Raw genomic sequence first — 20,828 nt, 5'->3', positions numbered from 1 at the left:
CAATAATCATTCAATAAAAAACAATATTGTGTACAATGTCTTTTTCAAGAATATTGTGGGCCTATGATAAAATCCAAAGTGATCCTCTAGCCTACATGTGATTAATGAAATAAGAAAAACAAAGTGAGCTCTTATTCAAATGTACTACAATGAGAAAACAGTGTTTGGAGTTTTCTGTAGGCCTAGTTCATGTGTTGCATTCACAGGATGTTTTTGCTCCCTAGTTTATTTCAAGGCAATACACAGACACCTTTTATTTATGAGTATTCACAATAAATAACATTTCAAAATATATTAACTAAAATATTAACTAAAATGAGACAAGATTTACAGGAGCCACAGAAAACGTTTAATGTGTAACGGAGAACTATAATGTCTTGGTGATGCTTTAAATAATACTGTACTTAACAGTTTACAGGAAAGTGATCTGACATGTATCATTTGTATCTCTAAAAGGCACCTTCACTTTAGTAGCTGCCCATCATACATACTGTACACTTCATTAATAAGTTATTGTATCCTTCAGTGCTGATTTTAGTTCACAATATACTACCAAACCCCTCTACTTAACAGCCCTTAGGCTACAGACTGTGGTCCTAAAATTGTTGTTGTGTTTGTGGTACATATCCATTGTTTGTGTATAAAAATGATCAAGTGACAAATATATTTAGTATAAAAATAGTGTTTAAAAAGAAAAACTAAATTGAAGGAATATTGAAAATGCATCTTCATGTAACATTCAGTGGATTGATTCTTAATATACAGCTTGACTTCCAACTGCTCCAGTCTCTTCCTGCTCCTCAGTGGATTGATTCTTCATATACAGTTTGACTTCCAACTGCTCCAGTCTCTTCCTGCTCCTCAGTGGATTGATTCTTAATATACAGCTTGACTTCCAACTGCTCAAGTCTCTTCCTGCTCCTCAGTGGATTGATTCTTCATATACAGCTTGACTTCCAACTGCTCCAGTCTCTTCCTGCTCCTCAGTGGATTGATTCTTCATATACAGCTTGACTTCCAACTGCTCCAGTCTCTTCCTGCTCCTCAGTGGATTGATTCTTCATATACAGCTTGACTTCCAACTGCTCCAGTCTCTTCCTGCTCCTCAGTGGATTGATTCTTCATATACAGCTTGACTTCCAACTGCTTCAGTCTCTTCCTGCTCCTCAGTGGATTGATTCTTCATATACAGCTTGACTTCCAACTGCTTCAGTCTCTTCCTGCTCCTCAGTAGCGTTGGTAAATCAGCGAACAAAAGCAAGGACTGTGTTAGGACTAGTACTGTGTACTAGTCCTATAGTCAGTGTAATACTATCAGAGGTACCACTAACTCTCTGTCCCTCATTGCAGTATATATGGAGCTCTTGTTCAGCTACCATTTATTCATCCGTGCTGACAATGTGAAGAACAGTTCATTGCTCCTTCAGCATTGTATCATGTCATGACTTCACCTCTATCCAACACCAAGAAGCCATAGTGGTTCACTTCAGTTGTTCACCTCTTCTCCCAAGCCCATCCCCACCACAGTGTCCAGTTTAATCATAGTAATAGAATACAAATATATGCCATTTAGCAGACGCTCTTATCCAAAGTGACTTACATTCATGCTTGTATACATTTTACGTGTGGGTGGCCCTGTGAATCAAATCCACAATCCCGGCATTACAGGCACCATGCTCCACCAACTGAGCCATCCAGTTCCTACATCCCGTATACATTATCATTAGCATGTGGCTAATGCTAGTGGTACTGGCAGCCCTTGGCTATTGGATGTGACTGTGTCTTCTTCTCAGTGTGTTCTCCCCGGGTGGCTGACCAGAGCAGAGGCAGACTAAAGAGGAAGATGATGCCAAGGCTGAGGGTTATACTCAGCAGTGCCGCCCCCAGTGTGTTGGTGAAGGTGATGGGCAGAGAGTACGTGAGGAGCCACGGGCGTCGCGTCGCCATGTCCTGCTCAATGGCCTCCATCTGGAAATGAGTGCCGATTATGCCGAACACGTGGAACAGTTGGTGGCTGTGACCTGCAGAGGGTGCAAAAGGACTGTGGTTAAATAACTACAGTAGTATTGGTACAGGAGAGGTAAGAAGCAGAACTCAACGAGGAGAACTGTAACTGGCCAGCAACAGAGGAACTGGCCTCCACAGCATAAGGGGGAAACAGGAAGGCACAGTGAGACCCAGAGGCAGTGATATAAAGAATACTATGTTGTTTTAATGCTACATATGTCATACCACTAATGTCAAGCCAGTGTTGATCAGTATCCACTGTATTACCACAAGTCTTGCACAATACAGTGACAAATCATTCTGAAATGAATCAAACAAGCAGCCTTTCCAGATAGACCATGCACTTTGACCTATGTAGTCGAAGCTGCCGGGGGCCAGGCGCTCTGGTAGGTGTGTGACGAAGAGGAATGCGGTCAGGAAGGCCAGGGCGATGTGGGTGTGGTGGAGGGGGTTGGTATCGTTGTCAGTGCAGCCCTCACCCACACACAAGAAGAGCTGTCAAAACACAGTAGAATGTATTAGCCTCACATCACGTGACAGGCTTCATCACAGTCATACTCCACATGGCTGTTGAACCAAGATAGCATGGTACAGCTGTAGGATATTAATTTGATCACCCGGTTGTTGCAGGACATTTCCTATACAGCAGGAAACACCAACTTGTAGTGTATTTGAGCTTTAAAAAAATATTTAAACATTGGTAATTTACAGTTAAAAATTTCAGACTTGATTTGCCCCAACTTCAAACGTATCAACCCATACAAAAATGTCCATGAATTATAATCTAGAATTATAATCAACATTTCTGTTGCTGCAGGATTATTTTACTGCTGTGAGAAACTGGTCAAATTAAGATCCAATAGCTGTGCATACAGAATTTCAGAACTGTTCATAAATACTTAATGTACACCTACATTCCACTGACTTGACCATCATTATACCATTAACCAGACAACAAAGTGTACAGAGCTTGCTAGGTTTCAAAAGATATAGTCGTACAATAATCAGAGAAACTAGCTTCAGCTCATTTCCATCCCTAGTCACATGACCTGGCAAAAAAACATTGACACAGTACACTTCAATATGACAAACACTGTTCTATACTTTAACTTTTCCTCAGGCACAGAAGAAGTCTGTCACACAGAGGGGTGAGAAATGTAATGACTCACCCTGTAGAAGAGAGGAATGTTGTCGAACAGGTAGGGTAATGCGAAAGCTAGAATGCGGAGAAATTTGCCAAACTTTGGGCTCTTACACTCTGAGAATCTGAAGGAAAAAAAAGTTATGGTTGTTTTATCAGCCATCACAATGAGCCAAATCCATGCACATTCGTTATACACTGCAAATAATTATGGATTTTAATTAATCAACGTATGCCATCTCTTTGTTCCCTATCTCTGTGCATTAAGGATAGATGAATACAAGATGCTCTTAACAGCATCTAGGGATCAAATTATTGCATTACTGTTGCATGGTTATTAAAATGATTAGAAACCCATTTCCTGTTATTGAATTTGGGAATAAACTGTAGCCTTTATGAACTTGCTCCCAAATAGACACCTTTTCAGTGCATTTTTGTATCTAGTATGAACTCATCTTGTTTAAATATTACACAGGACATTTTCCTGGTTTTATATTCCCGTCACACATCACTTACAGTGCATTTGGAGAGTATTGAGACCACTGGACTTCTTCCGTTTAAGAATGATGGAGGCCACTGTGTTCTTGGGAACCATTCAATGCTGCAGAAATGATTTGGTACCCTTCCCCAGATCTGTGCCTCAACACCATCCTGTCTCGGAGCTCTACGGACAATTCCTTCAACCTCATGGCTTGATTTTTGCTCTGACCTGCACTGTCAACTGTGGGACCTTAAATAGACATGTGCTTTTCCACATCTTATCCAATCAATTGAATTTGCCACAGGCGGTCTTCAATCAAGTTGTAGAAACATCTCAAGGAGGATCAATGGAAACAGGATGCACATGAGCTCAATTTCTAGTCTAATAGCAAAAACTGGCTGTAACGTAACAAATGTGGGAAAAGTCAAGGGGTCTGAATGCTTTCCGAATGCACGGCTTTAATTAAATTCACTCACTTGCTCTCCTTACCTTTCACACAATCATAACTGCTGAGTCATTGTCAGATCAGATTAGCAAAATGGATTCTGTTTTTGTAGCTTTGAAACACATTCCAGTGTAAATGAAGCCAACTCCCTCTTCACATAAAGAACACACGATCTGTTGCTAACTACTGTACATGTCTTCCCTCTCCTTACCACCTCTTCCAAATAAAACCACACTTGATAGTCTATCTATGGAGTGACGAGGCCTACATGTTTTTTTGTTAGCTCACACCCACATAATTGAAAAGGGAGGTGCATAGTGCCACTAATATTTCAAGGGCAACTCCGCCACTTTTCAACCTCATATTCATTACCTCCAGCACCAAACCAGTGTCTACATATGTGAAAATGGAAATCATGCGTTTGATGTATTTGATACCATTCCACCCATTCTGCTCCAGCCACTAACATGAGCCCATCCTCCCCAATTAAGGTGCCACCAACCTCCTGTTATAGACAGTGAGTTAGGTTAGCAGTAGCACAGGGAGTTGGGTTAGCAGTAGCACAGGGAGTTAGGTTAGCAGTAGCACAGGGAGTTAGGTTAGCAGTAGCACATGGAGTTAGGTTAGCAGTAGCACACTGAGTTAGGTTAGCAGTAGCACACTGAGTTAGGTTAGCAGTAGCACAGTGAGTTAGGTTAGCAGTAGCACAGGGAGTTAGGTTAGCAGTAGCACAGGGAGTTAGGTTAGCAGTAGCACAGGGAGTTAGGTTAGCAGTAGCACAGGGAGTTAGGTTAGCAGTAGCACAGGGAGTTAGGTTAGCAGTAGCACAGGGAGTTAGGTTAGCAGTAGCACAGTGAGTTAGGTTAACAGTAGCACACTGAGTTAGGTTAGCAGTAGCACACTGAGTTAGGTTAGCAGTAGCACACTGAGTTAGGTTAGCAGTAGCACACTGAGTTAGGTTAGCAGTAGCACACTGAGTTAGGTTAGCAGTAGCACACTGAGTTAGGTTAGCAGTAGCACACTGAGTTAGGTTAGCAGTAGCACAGGGAGTTAGGTTAGCAGTAGCACAGGGAGTTAGGTTAGCAGTAGCACACTGAGTTAGGTTAGCAGTAGCACAGGGAGTTAGGTTAGCAGTAGCACAGCAGTTGACAGATAGTCATGCGTTTTCTTTTTGCTAACGGAGACGACATGATGTTTACCTTTTTATGATGTCATGGTTATATTGGATATATGGTAAACCAAGCCTTAGCAGAAAAGAGGAGGGAGAAGCATTGTGAGACTGCCATCAAGCAGAGAATACTCAGTAATAATTATGAAGAAAGGTAGCCAAACCAGTCAGTGTGCGTTTTAACAACAATGTGTAGGCTTAGTGTACGATGACAAGCGAAGTCACAATAGCTGCTACACAGTGAAGCTAAGCTGAGGTAAAAGACAGGTCCAATTTGCCTCCTATCATGCATGATATTTTGACAGAAAGGAACTGAAAGGAGCAGTTTCAATCCCCCAAATTAATTCATAACAGCAGTGTGTGTATCAAATCTACATGAAATGTACGTTAAAATGTTTTATGTCAAATATGTGTCCACACAGTAGGATTTAGACTAAATGTGATTGTTTCTGGTTGGAGGAATATTGTCATTTTGTAATCTTATTAATTCACAACATCCAAAGCTAGGGGTCAAGTTGTACAATCACATTCCTTTAAAACCCAGAGCTAATTATACAATATCCTCATTAGCACTATGAGATGCCTGCGATTGAGTGGTTGCTAAACAACAGGCAGGATGACATTTATTGTCACGAGTCTTGTCCTGGAGGCAGAACTGAGCGTTTCCCCCTTCGATAGGCCAGCTGGCTATATTGTAAACATTCAGGAAAACAAACATTTGCTTTTTGTTTTTCATTTAAGGTTAGGGTTAGCAGTGTGGTTAAGGTTGGGATTAAGGTTAGGTTTAGCAGTGTGGTTAAGGTTGGGGTTAAGGTTAGGTTTAGCAGTGTGGTTGAGGTTGGGGTTAAGCTTAGGGTTAGCAGTGTGGTTAAGGTTGGGGTTAAGGTTAGGGTTAGCAGTGTGGTTAAGGTTGGGGTTAAGGTTAGGGTTAGCAGTGTGGTTAAGGTTGGGGTTAAGGTTAGGTTTAGCAGTGTGGTTAAGGTTAGGGTTAGCAGCGTGGTTAAGGTTGGGGTTAAGGTTAGATTTAGCAGTGTGGTTAAGGTTGGGGTTAAGGTTAGGTTTAGCAGTGTGGTTAAGGTTGGGGTTAAGGTTAGGTTTAGCAGTGTGGTTAAGGTTGGGGTTAAGGTTAGGGTTAGCAGTGTGGTTAAGGTTAGGTTTAGCAGTGTGGTTAAGGTTAGGGTTAGCAGTGTGGTTAAGGTTGGGGTTAAGGTTAGGTTTAGCATTGTGGTTAAGGTTGGGGTTAAGGTTAGGGTTAGCAGTGTGGTTAAGGTTGGGGTTAAGGTTAGGGTTAGCAGTGTGGTCAAGGTTGGGGTTAAGGTTAGGTTTAGCAGTGTGGTTAAGGTTGGGGTTAAGGTTAGGGTTAGCAGTGTGGTTAAGGTTCGGGTTAAGGTTAGGTTTAGCAGTGTGGTTAAGGTTGGGGTTAAGGTTAGGGTTAGCAGTGTGGTTAAGGTTGGGGTTAAGGTTAGGTTTAGCAGTGTGGTTAAGGTTGGGGTTAAGGTTAGGGTTAGCAGTGTGGTTAAGGTTGGGGTTAAGGTTAGGGTTAGCAGTGTGGTTAAGGTTGGGGTTAAGGTTAGGGTTAGCAGTGTGGTTAAGGTTGGGGTTAAGGTTAGGGTTAGCAGTGTGGTTAAGGTTGGGGTTAAGGTTAGGTTTAGCAGTGTGGTTAAGGTTGGGGTTAAGGTTAGGGTTAGCAGTGTGGTTAAGGTTGGGGTTAAGGTTAGGTTTAGCAGTGTGGTTAAGGTTGGGGTTAAGGTTAGGTTTAGCAGTGTGGTTAAGGTTGGGGTTAAGGTTAGGTTTAGCAGTGTGGTTAAGGTTGGGGTTAAGGTTAGGTTTAGCAGTTTGGTTAAGGTTGGGGTTAAGGTTAGGTTTAGCAGTGTGGTTAAGGTTGGGGTTAAGGTTAGGGTTAGCAGTGTGGTTAAGGTTGGGGTTAAGGTTTAAAATCAGATTTGATGACTTTGTGGCTGTGCCAACTAGTGACCACTCTGCAGAGCTGCCTCCAGGACAAGAAAAAACACTAATCTGCAAAACAACAGTGGCCTTCCAGTAGAAAGCTCTCTTACCTGGAGTAGCAGGCTAAGGCGGTACAGATGACAGTGTTTACCACAGCGATGGGGATATAGTACTGGTGGAACGAACTGTTCACCCACTTATCAGGAATCACGTAGGCAGAATATGTTATGGCAGAGCCTGGAGGGGAATGAAATATGCATAACCATACGTGCAGGAATAGACACAAATACATAAACATGTGTGTGCATACACAGGTACTGCAAACTGTGTGTATATACCATAGACTATATTGATGTGTATAATATACACACATACAGATGGAGGATCTTAATTTGATCACCCTGTTCCAGGAGATCTTTCCTGCTGTTGCAAACTGGCTCAAATTATGATCCTACATGTGGGAACTCATGTGGGAAAGGCATTCATACGTGTGTATACAAAACACACACTGTCACCCTTCAGCATGCAGATGCTGGAAGAAGTGTAGGTTCCAATCTGAGGACTGGCCGGTCCAGGTCTCAGTATCCATGGTACATGTGCTTAAGCACATTCCTGGATGCATTTCCATAACTAATAACGCCCTTTGTATGGCAGGTTGGTGCTACACATGAGTTAGTTTGAGGGTATAGTTACCCTGACTGTACATGATGTCCTGTTCAAGACCTGCTACACACAAAGGGATTTTTAAAACTGGGTGCAGAGCTATATAAATGCAAACCATTATGCGTTTTTCCACATCATCCCCTACTGCCACCCCTAGACACCTTTTGTAAGCCCCTCCTAAATCCAAAAGGATTGAACATGACTACTATGTTATGCAGTAGTTTTTCCACATCATCCCCTACTGCCACCCCTAGACACCTTTTGTAAGCCCCTCCTAAATCCAAAAGGATTGAATGGGTGGGTCAAATATGGCCATAGAGCCTGTGGTAGGCCAGGCAGTGCCATTTATCTTCCACACATGCACTTCCATCAGATCTGTAAGGAGGCATTAACACGCGACTAGGTTGATTTGGGATTGGGGGAAACCACAGAATTAGATTAAATGAAACAGGCATAGATGTTTAATGTGATTAATCCAACACTCCAAATTGTACATTAAAAGTATGACTGGCCAGTGTACCCACCACAGAACATCCATTTGAATGGGACTACATTCCCTTCCTACCAGTGGAGGCTGCTGAGGGGAGGACAGCTCATAATAATGGCTGGAATGGAGCAAATGGAATGGCATCAAACCATGTTTACCATTCCACGGATTCCGCTCCAGCCATTACCACAAGCCCATCCTCCCCTATAAAGGTGCCACCAACCTCCTGTGCTTCCTACCCATTCTAACTCCATCGGGGTATCATACAAGGACTCTCAGTTAAAAGACCTGCAGGTTCAAAACTTTATACCAATCCAACCCTTTATACATTGACTAGATAGAATCCATACAATGCCGTTCCCTCTAGGAATACACCTGCATAACATAGTAGTCATGTCGCTAGTGGCAACAATGTTCTTTTGAAGCAAATTCCATTTCTATGACATGTCTACTCACCCAGGCTGTAGAGACTCAGAGCTCCGTAGTCGAAGAAGAAGCAGATGTGTCGTGCGCGTGTTGACATGGTGCTGAAGGTGTGGGCACAGCTAGAGGCCAGCGGGTACACACAGCACGACATCAGGAACACCAGGAGGGGCCATGTGAACGAGTCGCTCCACACGTCTCGCGTCAGGACCACCGTCAGCAGCTTCCATGAGAAGTACCTGTCAGGACACACAGAGGGTTAGTTTGGCCCTGGAGGATGCGTTCCTTCAGGACCACCGTCAGCAGCTTCCATAAAAAGTACCTGTCAGGACACACAGAGGGTTAGTTTGGCCCTGGAGGACGCGTTCCTTCAGGACCACCGTCAGCAGCTTCCATAAGAAGTACCTGTCAGGACACACAGAGGGTTAGTTTGGCCCTGGAGGACACGTCCCACGTCAGGACCACCGTCAGCAGCTTCCATAAGAAGTACCTGTCAGGACACACAGAGGGTTAGTTTGGCCCTGGAGGACACACTCCTTCAGGACCAATTGTTTATCGGGGGAGCAATCCTTTACCAATTTTGTGGTACTTGTTTCAGCATTCAAATCAGAATGCAAGTTAATTATGATTCTTCAAAATGAAATCACTATTTTGGATTGTTTGCCTAAACATCACAGTGATAGCATTAAAAAAAGACAAAAAAATCCCCTTTAACCAGCTTAGTATTTTGTAAGATGACTGTATTCTCCAGTTCAGTCAACCACAGTGAGTTACTGTATCTACCACAAGGTTTTCCCTGGCCTGTACACAGTAGTTACAGAGGCAGCGGGCTGTGTTTCCATGTCTCTGCACACCTCATTAACAAATTAACCTTATTTGTGGTTTTCCCCATCGCTACACTGAGCTGTTCACTAATTGTGGCAACTCATTTGAGAGCTGTGAGAGGAGAGAGAAGAGGGAGACAGAGAGAGAGGGAGAGAGAAATAGAAAAGGGAGTCCTTGATCCTTGCAGTGCAGAGGCAAGTGTCTTAATGACTGTCATCAGGTAGACAGTCACATACACCATGCTACACTGCTAATCAACTACTATTTCCTGTGCAAGGCCTCAAGCCTGTGGAATTCAGCTGCTACTCAGCTGCTATTCAATAAAACCTGTTAATCATGTTTTCTGGTTTAGTCCAAATCCAGGGCAACATTGTTCCAGGGAATTGAGAGTGAGAGAGCATGTTTCAATATGCAGTTGCTTCTTTTCTGTCATTAAAAGACGTTATCTTTATCATTTGGATACGAACAATGAACATAACACTAAACATGAGAGAAAAGTCCAACTGTTTACTCTCGTCTCAGTCAAGCCTCCAGTATCACTGACACGAGACGGTCCCCTGAGGTTCCAGTTAACCATCATGTTTAATGACTACACCTGCTCTTTACACATCCTTAAGAAGCAGAGGACTGCCATGGATTATTCTGCTCTGTGGCATCTACCTCATTTAAAGAGACGAGTCAGAATGTAGCTCCTTGGAAAGAGACAGAGAATGTGACCATTTTTTACTTCTATGTTGTTCAGTGACAGGCAAGGAGGTACTAGTGTATGGCCTCACCCCCAGCCATGCACTACATGTTCAGTGACAGGCAAGGAGGTACTAGTGTATGGCCTCACCCCCAGCCATACACTACATGTTCAGTGACAGGCAAGGAGGTACTAGTGTATGGCCTCACCCCCAGCCATACACTACATGTTCAGTGACAGGCAAGGAGGTACTAGTGTATGGCCTCACCCCCAGCCATACACTACATGTTCAGTGTGACGAATATAAAAACATGGAGCCATATTACGGAGCAAAATCCTAACTGCCTTTTCTATATAATGTCCAAAATCATAATCTGCTACAACAGAAGCAAATAATAAAACCAATTTGTGGGGGTGTGTGGGGGGGGGGGGGGGGTGGGGGTCTGCATTGAATACTACAATGATCCTCAAAGATATGTCATACGGGTTATTAAATAGTTTGAGAAGTCCCCCCATCTCCTATTAACTCAAATTCACAGGATTACCTGACACACATTTAACTATACGGATCATTGTTTTTTGGGGATGAAGACTTTTTGAATAAAGAATCTAAGGAAAAGAGCTCAATTTGTTTTAATCTATGAAGGATGTTAAGGTTTTGAATTTAGTACAACTCTGTCTTAAGGACACATACCACTGCTGTGACAGGACATTTTATATTCTTACCCAGCACGTATACATCTGATTCCACTAATGAACTAATAACCCTTCAACCCTGAATTAGGTGTGTTAGTGCTGGGTAACACTGTATTTAGATAGTCCCAAGGAGATGGTTTGTAGATGTTCAATAACTGGAAACAAATGGCAGTGTTTCTGTACAGCACTTTGTGACATCAGCTGATGTAAGAAGGGCTTTATAAATACGTTTGATTGAAATAACTATCCACTAACCCTAACCATGATAATAAACCTAACCCTAAGTTAAATTTAGCAAGCAATTGCTAAACAGATAGTTTGTTGATAGTATGACCATCTACAGAGCATCTTGTGTGGGACGATCCAAATAAAGTGTGACCAAAACATGTGCCCCTATATGTGGCGTTCACAAGGAACCCCCTAAGTGTAACAGGTGTCGCTCGGCTATACCATGTGGGCAGGAAGTGTGTCCAGATATTGAGCGTTTCATTGGTCAGCTGGAAGAGGCTGAGGATGCAGTCAGTGGCTGAGCTGCGAGGGTGTCGGTAGCCTGAGATGATGCTGTCCTCATGGAACACCTAAACAAAACAAAACCCAGGGTTACTGCACAGTTGGCCAACACTCATTCACCACACAGTAGTAGGCTATATCTAGATACATATGGAGAGGAACCTGTTTACTATAAACTCAATGGTTATGATGTTGACATATTTCCCAGTGAAAGTAGGACTATACATTCTTGAGGGGAGTCACAATGATACATACTTGATATTCTAAGTGTCAAGAATAAACACAAGCTTCAGAATAGTGTTCCACTCAAATTCCATGTCCACATGTTCAACTTCTGAATTAACTGGACTTAAATATAAAATATAACCTCGACTCTGAAAATGATATTGTAGGATTTGTCATTCTAAAACGTAGTGAAGTAAAGTAACTTACTTTTGGGACTTGGTGGATGGTGAAGACTCTGGGCAGTTTAATAAGGCTGAGCATGTTGTCTGTGAGGACAGTGGTGTTGACTTCACTTGCTGTATGAACTGAAGCCAGAGAGAGGGAGCATCTTTCCCTTTATAAGGTTGTTGCTATGTTGTTCTGTCGGTTCCTCCCTCCCACTCCCCACCCATCCAGAACATTCACTACACCTGTTCCACTCCTCCTCTCTCTCTCCCTCCCTCTCGTCAGGCTCTGCACACCCCATCTAGTTTCACCCTAAGACAAAAGGGTGTTGAGCAGCTGAGTTCATGTTCACACACAGACACACAAAAATATTCACATTCTTTGAAAAAGCTGCCAAGGAAGAACACTTTTGAAAAGGGCAACAGAAGTCTTACCAAAAGTGTTCATATTTAAAAAAAATAATAATGGTTTATGAGTTACAGAGTTTGTCTTTGAGAGCAGTTGGCCTATTGTTCTCTGCAGTAAAAACAATACGTTAATGACTGATTACGGTAGCCTAACAATCACAAAGGGGAAAGAGCACAGCAGTACAGCGAGTTTAGCAGCTTTCACAGGGATGTTTAGAGATTTCAACGCCTGCCTCGCCTTGCTTGTGTCTGCTTGGTACTCGTGAACTAGATCCATGGAATAAGTATCAGAAAAATATATATTCCGTCTATGGATGCAGCAAAGAAATGCATAACATTATTCTGTAAATCTACAATCCTCCTACTTGAACACAGTGGCTAAATGAAATATCTAGCTTCACCCTTGAGGACAAGATTTAGGTCCTACTGTAACATCAAAGGCAGACCAAATGATATCCACAATATCTGGCAGTACCACATCAGATTCATGTCAATAAGAGCAAATCAATAAGAAATAAGACACAAGACAACTCGAAATAAGACAACTCGTTTTTGTTTGTCCGATTGTCTGTATGCATGGTTGTACCTGTTCTGATACTTTACAAGAGTGTATGCAAGTCATGGGGAAGAAATACAAAATAAAAACAGGTATTATTTAAGCTATTCATTGTAATGAAATTGTATATTTTTTTACCTGGACATTTATAAAAATGGTTTCGCAGTGAGGAATCTTGGTTCAACGACAAGGTAACAGTGACAAAAACAAGCACTACCTCAGTCTCCAAGGAACCAGCTGTTACTGACATTCATTGTCTTAAGAATCACTTTAGAATGAGTGGCCATTTCCCATTAAGAGACACCTAAGTGAAGATGTCTGGAGATTAGCAGTGAATTTAGCCTGGTCCCAGATCTGTTTGTGCTGTCTTTCCAACTCCTACACATGTAGGATCTTAATATGAGCCAGTTTGCTACAGGAGGAAAATAGTCCTGTAGCAACAGGAAGTGTGAATTATTATGTGGATTATAATTAATGGATATTTTTGTCGGGGTTGATATGTTTTTCATTAGAGCAAATCAAGTGACATTTTAAAGTGGAAATTATAAACTTTAGAATACTTTTAAAACCTTAAATACACTTCAAGTTTGCATTTCCTGCTCAGCAGGAAAATTCTCAGCAACAAAAAGATCAAATTAAGATCTGTATGGTCATTGGGTAACAGCACAAACAAATCTGGGACCAGGCTATATTGAACTCTGCCAAATATGCAAACTGAGTTTCAGTCACACCAGATACAGGCTGGCAATGAATGAAGGGTGTAAGTGGCAGAAAGAAACATATCTTTCACTCATTCCTTCCATGTTAGAAAGAGGCATGTACGCATGTCATCTGCCCACAGAACGAGTGTCACACCCAGAGATGACTGAAAGCTTAAATCAACATTCTTCCGTGTTATGTTGTTCAAAATCTGAACACAAAGAAAGAAAACATATTTCACTTTTGCTACAGACGTAGTAAGTGGAAACAGTGTCTGAACATTAAGTGTGGCCTTTTATTAGTAATTTTCTGTCATGTGTAAATAAATGTTGTCTTTATTTTATTTTGTTGCTTTGTTTGTTGGAATAGAGTTACACATGATGTTGTATTGCTTTGACTGGACATTGCTAACTACTGTAGATCTAAGGTTTGGTTCACTTGAGGACAGTTAATCTCAAATCTCAGTAACTAGAACGTGTAAAAATTAACCAAGCGTGTAAACTGAGTAACAACTACATGGCTAGGCCTATATCAGCACAGACATGATGGTCCTACAGATCACAGAAGAGCCTGATCTTTTACCTGCAGTACCATTACAAATTAATGTCACATTTTATCTGAAGATACTCAACAATTTGATAGGGTTATGAGTAGGGTCAGGTTAAGTGAGGGTCAGTGCAGTGGAGGCTGCGGATGGGAGGATGGCTCATAATAATAGATTACAGCCTCACGCCCTCTTGGGTATGATGCTCAAGCTTGGCACAGCTGCATTTGGGGAGTTTATCCCATTCTTCTCTGCAGATTCGCTCAAGCTCTGTCAGGTTAGATGGGGAGAGTTGCTGCAAAGCTATTTTCAGGTCTATCAAGACATCTCCCCAGACCCGGCAGGTTAACCAACCAGAGTGACATGTCCCTAGACCTGGCAGGTTAACCAACCAGAGTGACATGTCCCTAAACCTGGCAGGTTCACCTAAGTGACATGTCCTTAGAACTGGCAGGTTAACCTAAGTGACATGTCCCCTAGACCTGGCAGGTTCACCTAAGTGACATGTCCCCAGACCCGGCAGGTTCACCTAAATGGCATGTCCTTAGACCTGGCAGGTTAACCTAAGTGACATGTCCTTAGACCTGGCAGGTTAACCTAAGTGACAGGTCCCTAGACCCGGCAGGTTAACCTAAGTGACATGTCCTTAGACCCGGCAGGTTAACCTAAGTGACAGGTCCCTAGACCCGGCAGGTTAACCTAAGTGACATGTCCTTAGACCCGGCAGGTTAACCTAAGTGACATGTCCCTAGACAAAGAGGGAAAGAACAAAGTAAAGGACCAATAATGTATTCTACAGGAGGACTACAACACACCATGAATCATCACACATATTTGTACATCTTTCAATTAAATGTCAAATAAATGCATTGCATTCAATATGCTATTTGTGATGACTTGGTGATTGATTCAATATGCTATTTGTGACGACTTGGTGATTGATTCAATATGCTATTTGTGATGACTTGGTGATTGATTCAATATGCTATTTGTGACGACTTGGTGATTGATTCAATATGCTATTTGTGATGACTTGGTGATTGATTCAATATGCTATTTGTGACGACTTGGTGATTGATTCAATATGCTATTTGTGACGACTTGGTGATTGATTCAATATGCTATTTGTGACGACTTGGTGATTGATTCAATATGCTATTTGTGACGACTTGGTGATTGATTCAATATGCTATTTGTGACGACTTGGTGATTGATTCAATATGCTATTTGTGACGACTTGGTGATTGATTCAATATGCTATTTGTGACGACTTGGTGATTGATTCAATATGCTATTTGTGACGACTTGGTGATTGATTCAATATGCTATTTGTGACGACTTGGTGATTGATTCAATATGCTATTTGTGACGACTTGGTGATTGATTCAATATGCTATTTGTGACGACTTGGTGATTGATTCAATATGCTATTTGTGACGACTTGGTGATTGATTCAATATGCTATTTGTGACGACTTGGTGATTGATTCAATATGCTATTTGTGACGACTTGGTGATTGATTCAATATGCTATTTGTGATGACTTGGTGATTGATTCAATATGCTATTTGTGACGACTTGGTGATTGATTCAATATGCTATTTGTGATGACTTGGTGATTGATTCAATATGCTATTTGTGACGACTTGGTGATTGATTCAATATGCTATTTGTGACGACTTGGTGATTGATTCAATATGCTATTTGTGATGACTTGGTGATTGATTCAGTATGCTATTTGTGACGACTTGGTGATTGATTCAATATGCTATTTGTGATGACTTGGTGATTGATTCAATATGATATTTGTGACGACTTGGTGATTGATTCAATATGCTATTTGTGACGACTTGGTGATTGATTCAATATGCTATTTGTGACGACTTGGTGATTGATTCAATATGCTATTTGTGACGACTTGGTGATTGATTCAATATGCTATTTGTGACGACTTGGTGATTGATTCAATATGCTATTTGTGACGACTTGGTGATTGATTCAATATGCTATTTGTGACGACTTGGTGATTGATTCAATATGCTATTTGTGACGACTTGGTGATTGATTCAATATGCTATTTGTGACGACTTGGTGATTGATTCAATATGCTATTTGTGACGACTTGGTGATTGATTCAATATGCTATTTGTGACGACTTGGTGATTGATTCAATATGCTATTTGTGACGACTTGATGATTGATTCAATATGCTATTTGTGACGACTTGGTGATTGATTCAATATGCTATTTGTGATGACTTGGTGATTGATTCAATATGCTATTTGTGACGACTTGGTGATTGATTCAAAATGCTATTTGTGACGACTTGATGATTGATTCAATATGCTATTTGTGATGACTTGGTGATTGATTCAATATGCTATTTGTGATGACTTGGTGATTGATTCAATATGCTATTTGTGACGACTTGGTGATTGATTCAATATGCTATTTGTGATGACTTGGTGATTGATTCAATATGCTATTTGTGACGACTTGGTGATTGATTCAATATGCTATTTGTGACGACTTGGTGATTGATTCAATATGCTATTTGTGATGACTTGGTGATTGATTCAATATGCTATTTGTGACGACTTGATGATTGATTCAATATGCTATTTGTGACGACTTGGTGATTGATTCAATATGCTATTTGTGATGACTTGGTGATTGATTCAATATGCTATTTGTGACGACTTGGTGATTGAATCAATATGCTATTTGTGACGACTTGGTGATTGATTCAATATGCTATTTGTGACGACTTGGTGAGTCATTCCTATGAATGACTTTTAAAACAAAACGGGAAGCCCATTAGGCCTGAACACAAAGACAAACGAGGTTCAAACAGAAGAATCTCTTGTGAGAGCTATACAGATTTAGCCCCTGAGGTATTCTTTATCAAAACACTGTATTTCCTCCCAAGACATCAGTGTGTTGTTGTTACCTGGTAGTGTGGAGTATCTGCCATCTGGGATTGGATAAAACATCTTCACTGGGACTTGTAACCAGGTGACGGCAAGTAAACATGAACCATTAGGTAGTTTAATGTAGCCTAGTTTAATGTAGTCTAGTTTAATGTAGCCTAGTTTAATGTAGTCTAGTTTAATGTAGCCTAGTTTAATGTAGTCTAGTTTAATGTAGCCTAGTTTAATGTAGCCTAGTTTAATGTAGCCTAGTTTAATGTAGCCTAGTTTAATGTAGTCTAGTTTAATGTAGCCTAGTTTAATGTAGCCTAGTTTAATGTAGCCTAGTTTAATGAAGTCTAGTTTAATGTAGCCTAGTTTAATGTAGTCTAGTTTAATGTAGTCTAGTTTAATGTAGCCTAGTTTAATGTAGCCTAGTTTAATGTAGCCTAGTTTAATGTAGTCTAGTTTAATGTAGCCTAGTTTAATGTAGCCTAGTTTAATGTAGCCTAGTTTAATGTAGCCTAGTTTAATGTAGCCTAGTTTAATGTAGCCTAGTTTAATGTAGTCTAGTTTAATGTAGTCTAGTTTAATGTAGCCTAGTTTAATGTAGCCTAGTTTAATGTAGTCTAGTTTAATGTAGTCTAGTTTAATGTAGCCTAGTTTAATGTAGTCTAGTTTAATGTAGCCTAGTTTAATGTAGCCTAGTTTAATGTAGTCTAGTTTAATGTAGCCTAGTTTAATGTAGTCTAGTTTAATGTAGCCTAGTTTAATGTAGTCTAGTTTAATGTAGCCTAGTTTAATGTAGCCTAGTTTAATGTAGCCTAGTTTAATGTAGTCTAGTTAATGTAGTCTAGTTAATGTAGTCTAGTTTAATGTAGCCTAGTTTAATGTAGCCTAGTTTAATGTAGCCTAGTTTAATGTAGTCTAGTTTAATGTAGCCTAGTTTAATGTAGCCTAGTTTAATGTAGTCTAGTTTAATGTAGTCTAGTTTAATGTAGCCTAGTTTAATGTAGCCTAGTTTAATGTAGCCTAGTTTAATGTAGCCTAGTTTAATGTAGTCTAGTTTAATGTAGCCTAGTTTAATGTAGCCTAGTTTAATGTAGCCTAGTTTAATGTAGTCTAGTTTAATGTAGCCTAGTTTAATGTAGCCTAGTTTAATGTAGTCTAGTTTAATGTAGCCTAGTTTAATGTAGCCTAGTTAATGTAGTGATGTAATGACAGTGATATCAAATCATGCTAGGAATGCATACACATTCATTTGGAAGTCTCAAATTGCCTGGAAAGGTAAAAGTTTGGATTTTGGAGAGGGGGGGAAACGATCCAATTTGGTTAGCTTTACTATTTTTTTTTACAAATCTCAATGGATTGATAGTGTTGCAATCCAATTTAACACCTTCGATAAGGACATTGTATGAAAGAACAAAACAGAAGATCTATTTAAATTGTTCCTTTCACATAGGCCTACACATTACATATGATCATCCTCAATTAGTTATGTTATTATCATGGTGTGCATCCTCAGTGTGAGTTTGTGTGGTGCTGAACTGCAAGTAGCCTATTATTGCATATTGAGATAGAGGTGTTCAGGGAAAACGTTGTGGTGCTGAAGGACAGCTCCGCCATTCAGCCAATTGTATCCCGAATTTCACTGATTAAGAGTCGGACACACTTTGTCACAACAGGTAAATTAGTATGCACACTGTATCATTAGACCTAGCTGACACACAAACTAAAACAGGGAAAATAGAGCTTATTAAACGTTTATGTTTACAGGCCTACACTTTACACACGTGAGTAGCCTCAGACTGGTCTCAGAGTAGACGTAACATAGTAAATACACTTTACACACGTGAGTAGCCTCAGACTGGTCTCAGAGTAGACGTAACATAGTAAATACACTTTACACACGTGAGTAGCCTCAGACTGGTCTCAGAGTAGACGTAACATAGTAAATAACAATCTGGAACACTCAAATGAGTTTGATATGTTACGTTTGGTATGGTTACATAAGACAGGTTACTTGAGGTAAAAACGAAAGGAGGGTGGTTGTTCTGGGTGGATGGGTTAGCTTTAGCCACAACAAATGGCAATTCGTAACATATTCTACAAATTGCAATTCGTAACATATTCAAAATAGGTGATAGACTTCCACTAAATAATACAACCATGTCTCGGATTGTCTCGGATTGACGTACAGAATAATATGAAACGCTCCGAGACCACGTTGGTAGCCTACATTCAAAAGAGAAGATCACTCATTGGCCAGATGTCAATTTGATGTGCAAGTTTTCCCACCCAATTCTCCAAAAGAGGTTGATAAAATGACACAGACTTTCACAGTGATGATGTCATTGTGGTTTGAGTATGCATCCGTTCTAAACGTCACACACTCTCCAAACCTCTCGGGGTCAAAGTTCAGGTGGTGGCCCTTAGCTCACTGAACATTTCGGATAGAAATGCGTGCGCAGGAGGTTCATGGTGGACTCTTCCTGTGTTGACATGCACAGGGTTCATGGTGGACTCTTCCTGTGTTGACATGCACAGGGTTCATGGTGGACTCTTCCTGTGTTGACATGCACAGGGTTCATGGTGGACTCTTCCTGTGTTGACGTGCACAGGGTTCATGGTGGACTCTCCCTGTGTTGACGTGCACAGGGTTCATGGTGGACTCTTCCTGTGTTGACATGCACAGGGTTCATGGTGGACTCTTCCTGTGTTGACATGCACAGGGTTCATGGTGGACTCTTCCTGTGTTGACATGCACAGGGTTCATGGTGGACTCTTCCTGTGTTGACATGCACAGGGTTCATGGTGGACTCTTCCTGTGTTGACATGCACAGGGTTCATGGTGGACTCTTCCTGTGTTGACATGCACAGGGTTCATGGTGGACTCTTCCTGTGTTGACGTGCACAGGGTTCATGGTGGACTCTTCCTGTGTTGACATGCACAGGGTTCATGGTGGACTCTTCCTGTGTTGACATGCACAGGGTTCATGGTGGACTCTTCCTGTGTTGACATGCACAGGGTTCATGGTGGACTCCGGGTTCATGGCATCCTTGCATATAGTATCACCTGGGACCCCTGAGAGACTCAGGACACTGAGACTGAAATAACTTATACATTTTATGCAATTGTATTAAATAGTTGGCTAAATCCAAACCAGCTTGTTGGACATTTGGAGCATAGATCTCTGGATGTTTTAGAAACATCACTGTTATGAGATTATTTGACCTCATAATGGAAATGTCATATTCTTGATGCAAATAATGAGTAATCAAACATTTTTTAAAAATGAACGGTAGTTTGTTGAGTTCCAGACAGTCTTTCAGGAGAGTTCAACCCTCTTCCCTGCTATAATACATGTGACAGGTGACTAAAACGCGAGCTCACTGACACGCCTGCAATATCACACTTTACCACAAGATGTCAGTCTTTTCATATGTAAACATTACAGGGTAGATTTCTGAAAGGTCCTCAAGGTGAACAGCTCAGAAGCCTACCTTACCTCACAGGTTGGGGAATCCTAACGCCTAATATCGGTATTAGCATCATGGTTTTGAGTATGTCTGGATTGTTTTGGTCAAATGTGTTCATTCAACTACAGTGACGGCTTATAATGACCAATAAAAAACAACAGTGAAGTCCATTTCCTACGGTTTCTGATACGACTTCTAATAGCAACAGATGGGACCTAATAGACCAAATCTACCAGAGGCCCTGACCCACCTATAGCTTTTACAATGAAGAATTCCCCTGTGACCAACCCAAACAAAGACCAATGGTTCTGGCCACAACCCAGCATGTTGCAACCTGAACCTAGCATTTGGTTTCCACCACATGCA

At 41.1% G+C, this 20,828-nt stretch overlaps 1 protein-coding gene across 2 annotated transcripts; it reads right to left on the bottom strand.

The window, feature by feature from the left end:
- Positions 1-326: 326 nt before the first annotated feature.
- Positions 327-13,123, bottom strand: LOC110526742 (membrane progestin receptor gamma-B-like). 2 transcript variants are annotated; one of them, XM_036964136.1, is made up of 9 exons: positions 12,970-13,123; positions 11,911-12,180; positions 11,419-11,546; positions 8,796-9,001; positions 7,300-7,426; positions 5,274-5,318; positions 3,177-3,273; positions 2,358-2,502; positions 327-2,021 (listed from the first exon to the last, which is right to left on the bottom strand). In XM_036964136.1, exons 2-9 carry the CDS (start codon positions 11,962-11,964, stop codon positions 1,741-1,743), a joined length of 1,083 nt encoding a protein of 360 aa, XP_036820031.1. In that variant the 5' UTR covers positions 11,965-12,180; positions 12,970-13,123; the 3' UTR covers positions 327-1,740. The 2 variants fall into 2 exon arrangements, with proteins under 2 accessions (XP_036820031.1, XP_036820032.1); XM_036964137.1 differs by lacking the exon at positions 5,274-5,318 and having other exon boundaries at positions 12,970-13,121.
- Positions 13,124-20,828: the final 7,705 nt, after the last annotated feature.

Source organism: Oncorhynchus mykiss, chromosome 26, assembly GCF_013265735.2.
Source record: "Oncorhynchus mykiss isolate Arlee chromosome 26, USDA_OmykA_1.1, whole genome shotgun sequence".
Lineage (NCBI taxonomy): Eukaryota > Metazoa > Chordata > Actinopteri > Salmoniformes > Salmonidae > Oncorhynchus > Oncorhynchus mykiss.
The sequence above is the reverse complement of the archived record's forward strand: the minus strand, read 5'-3'. Positions and strand labels throughout refer to the sequence as shown.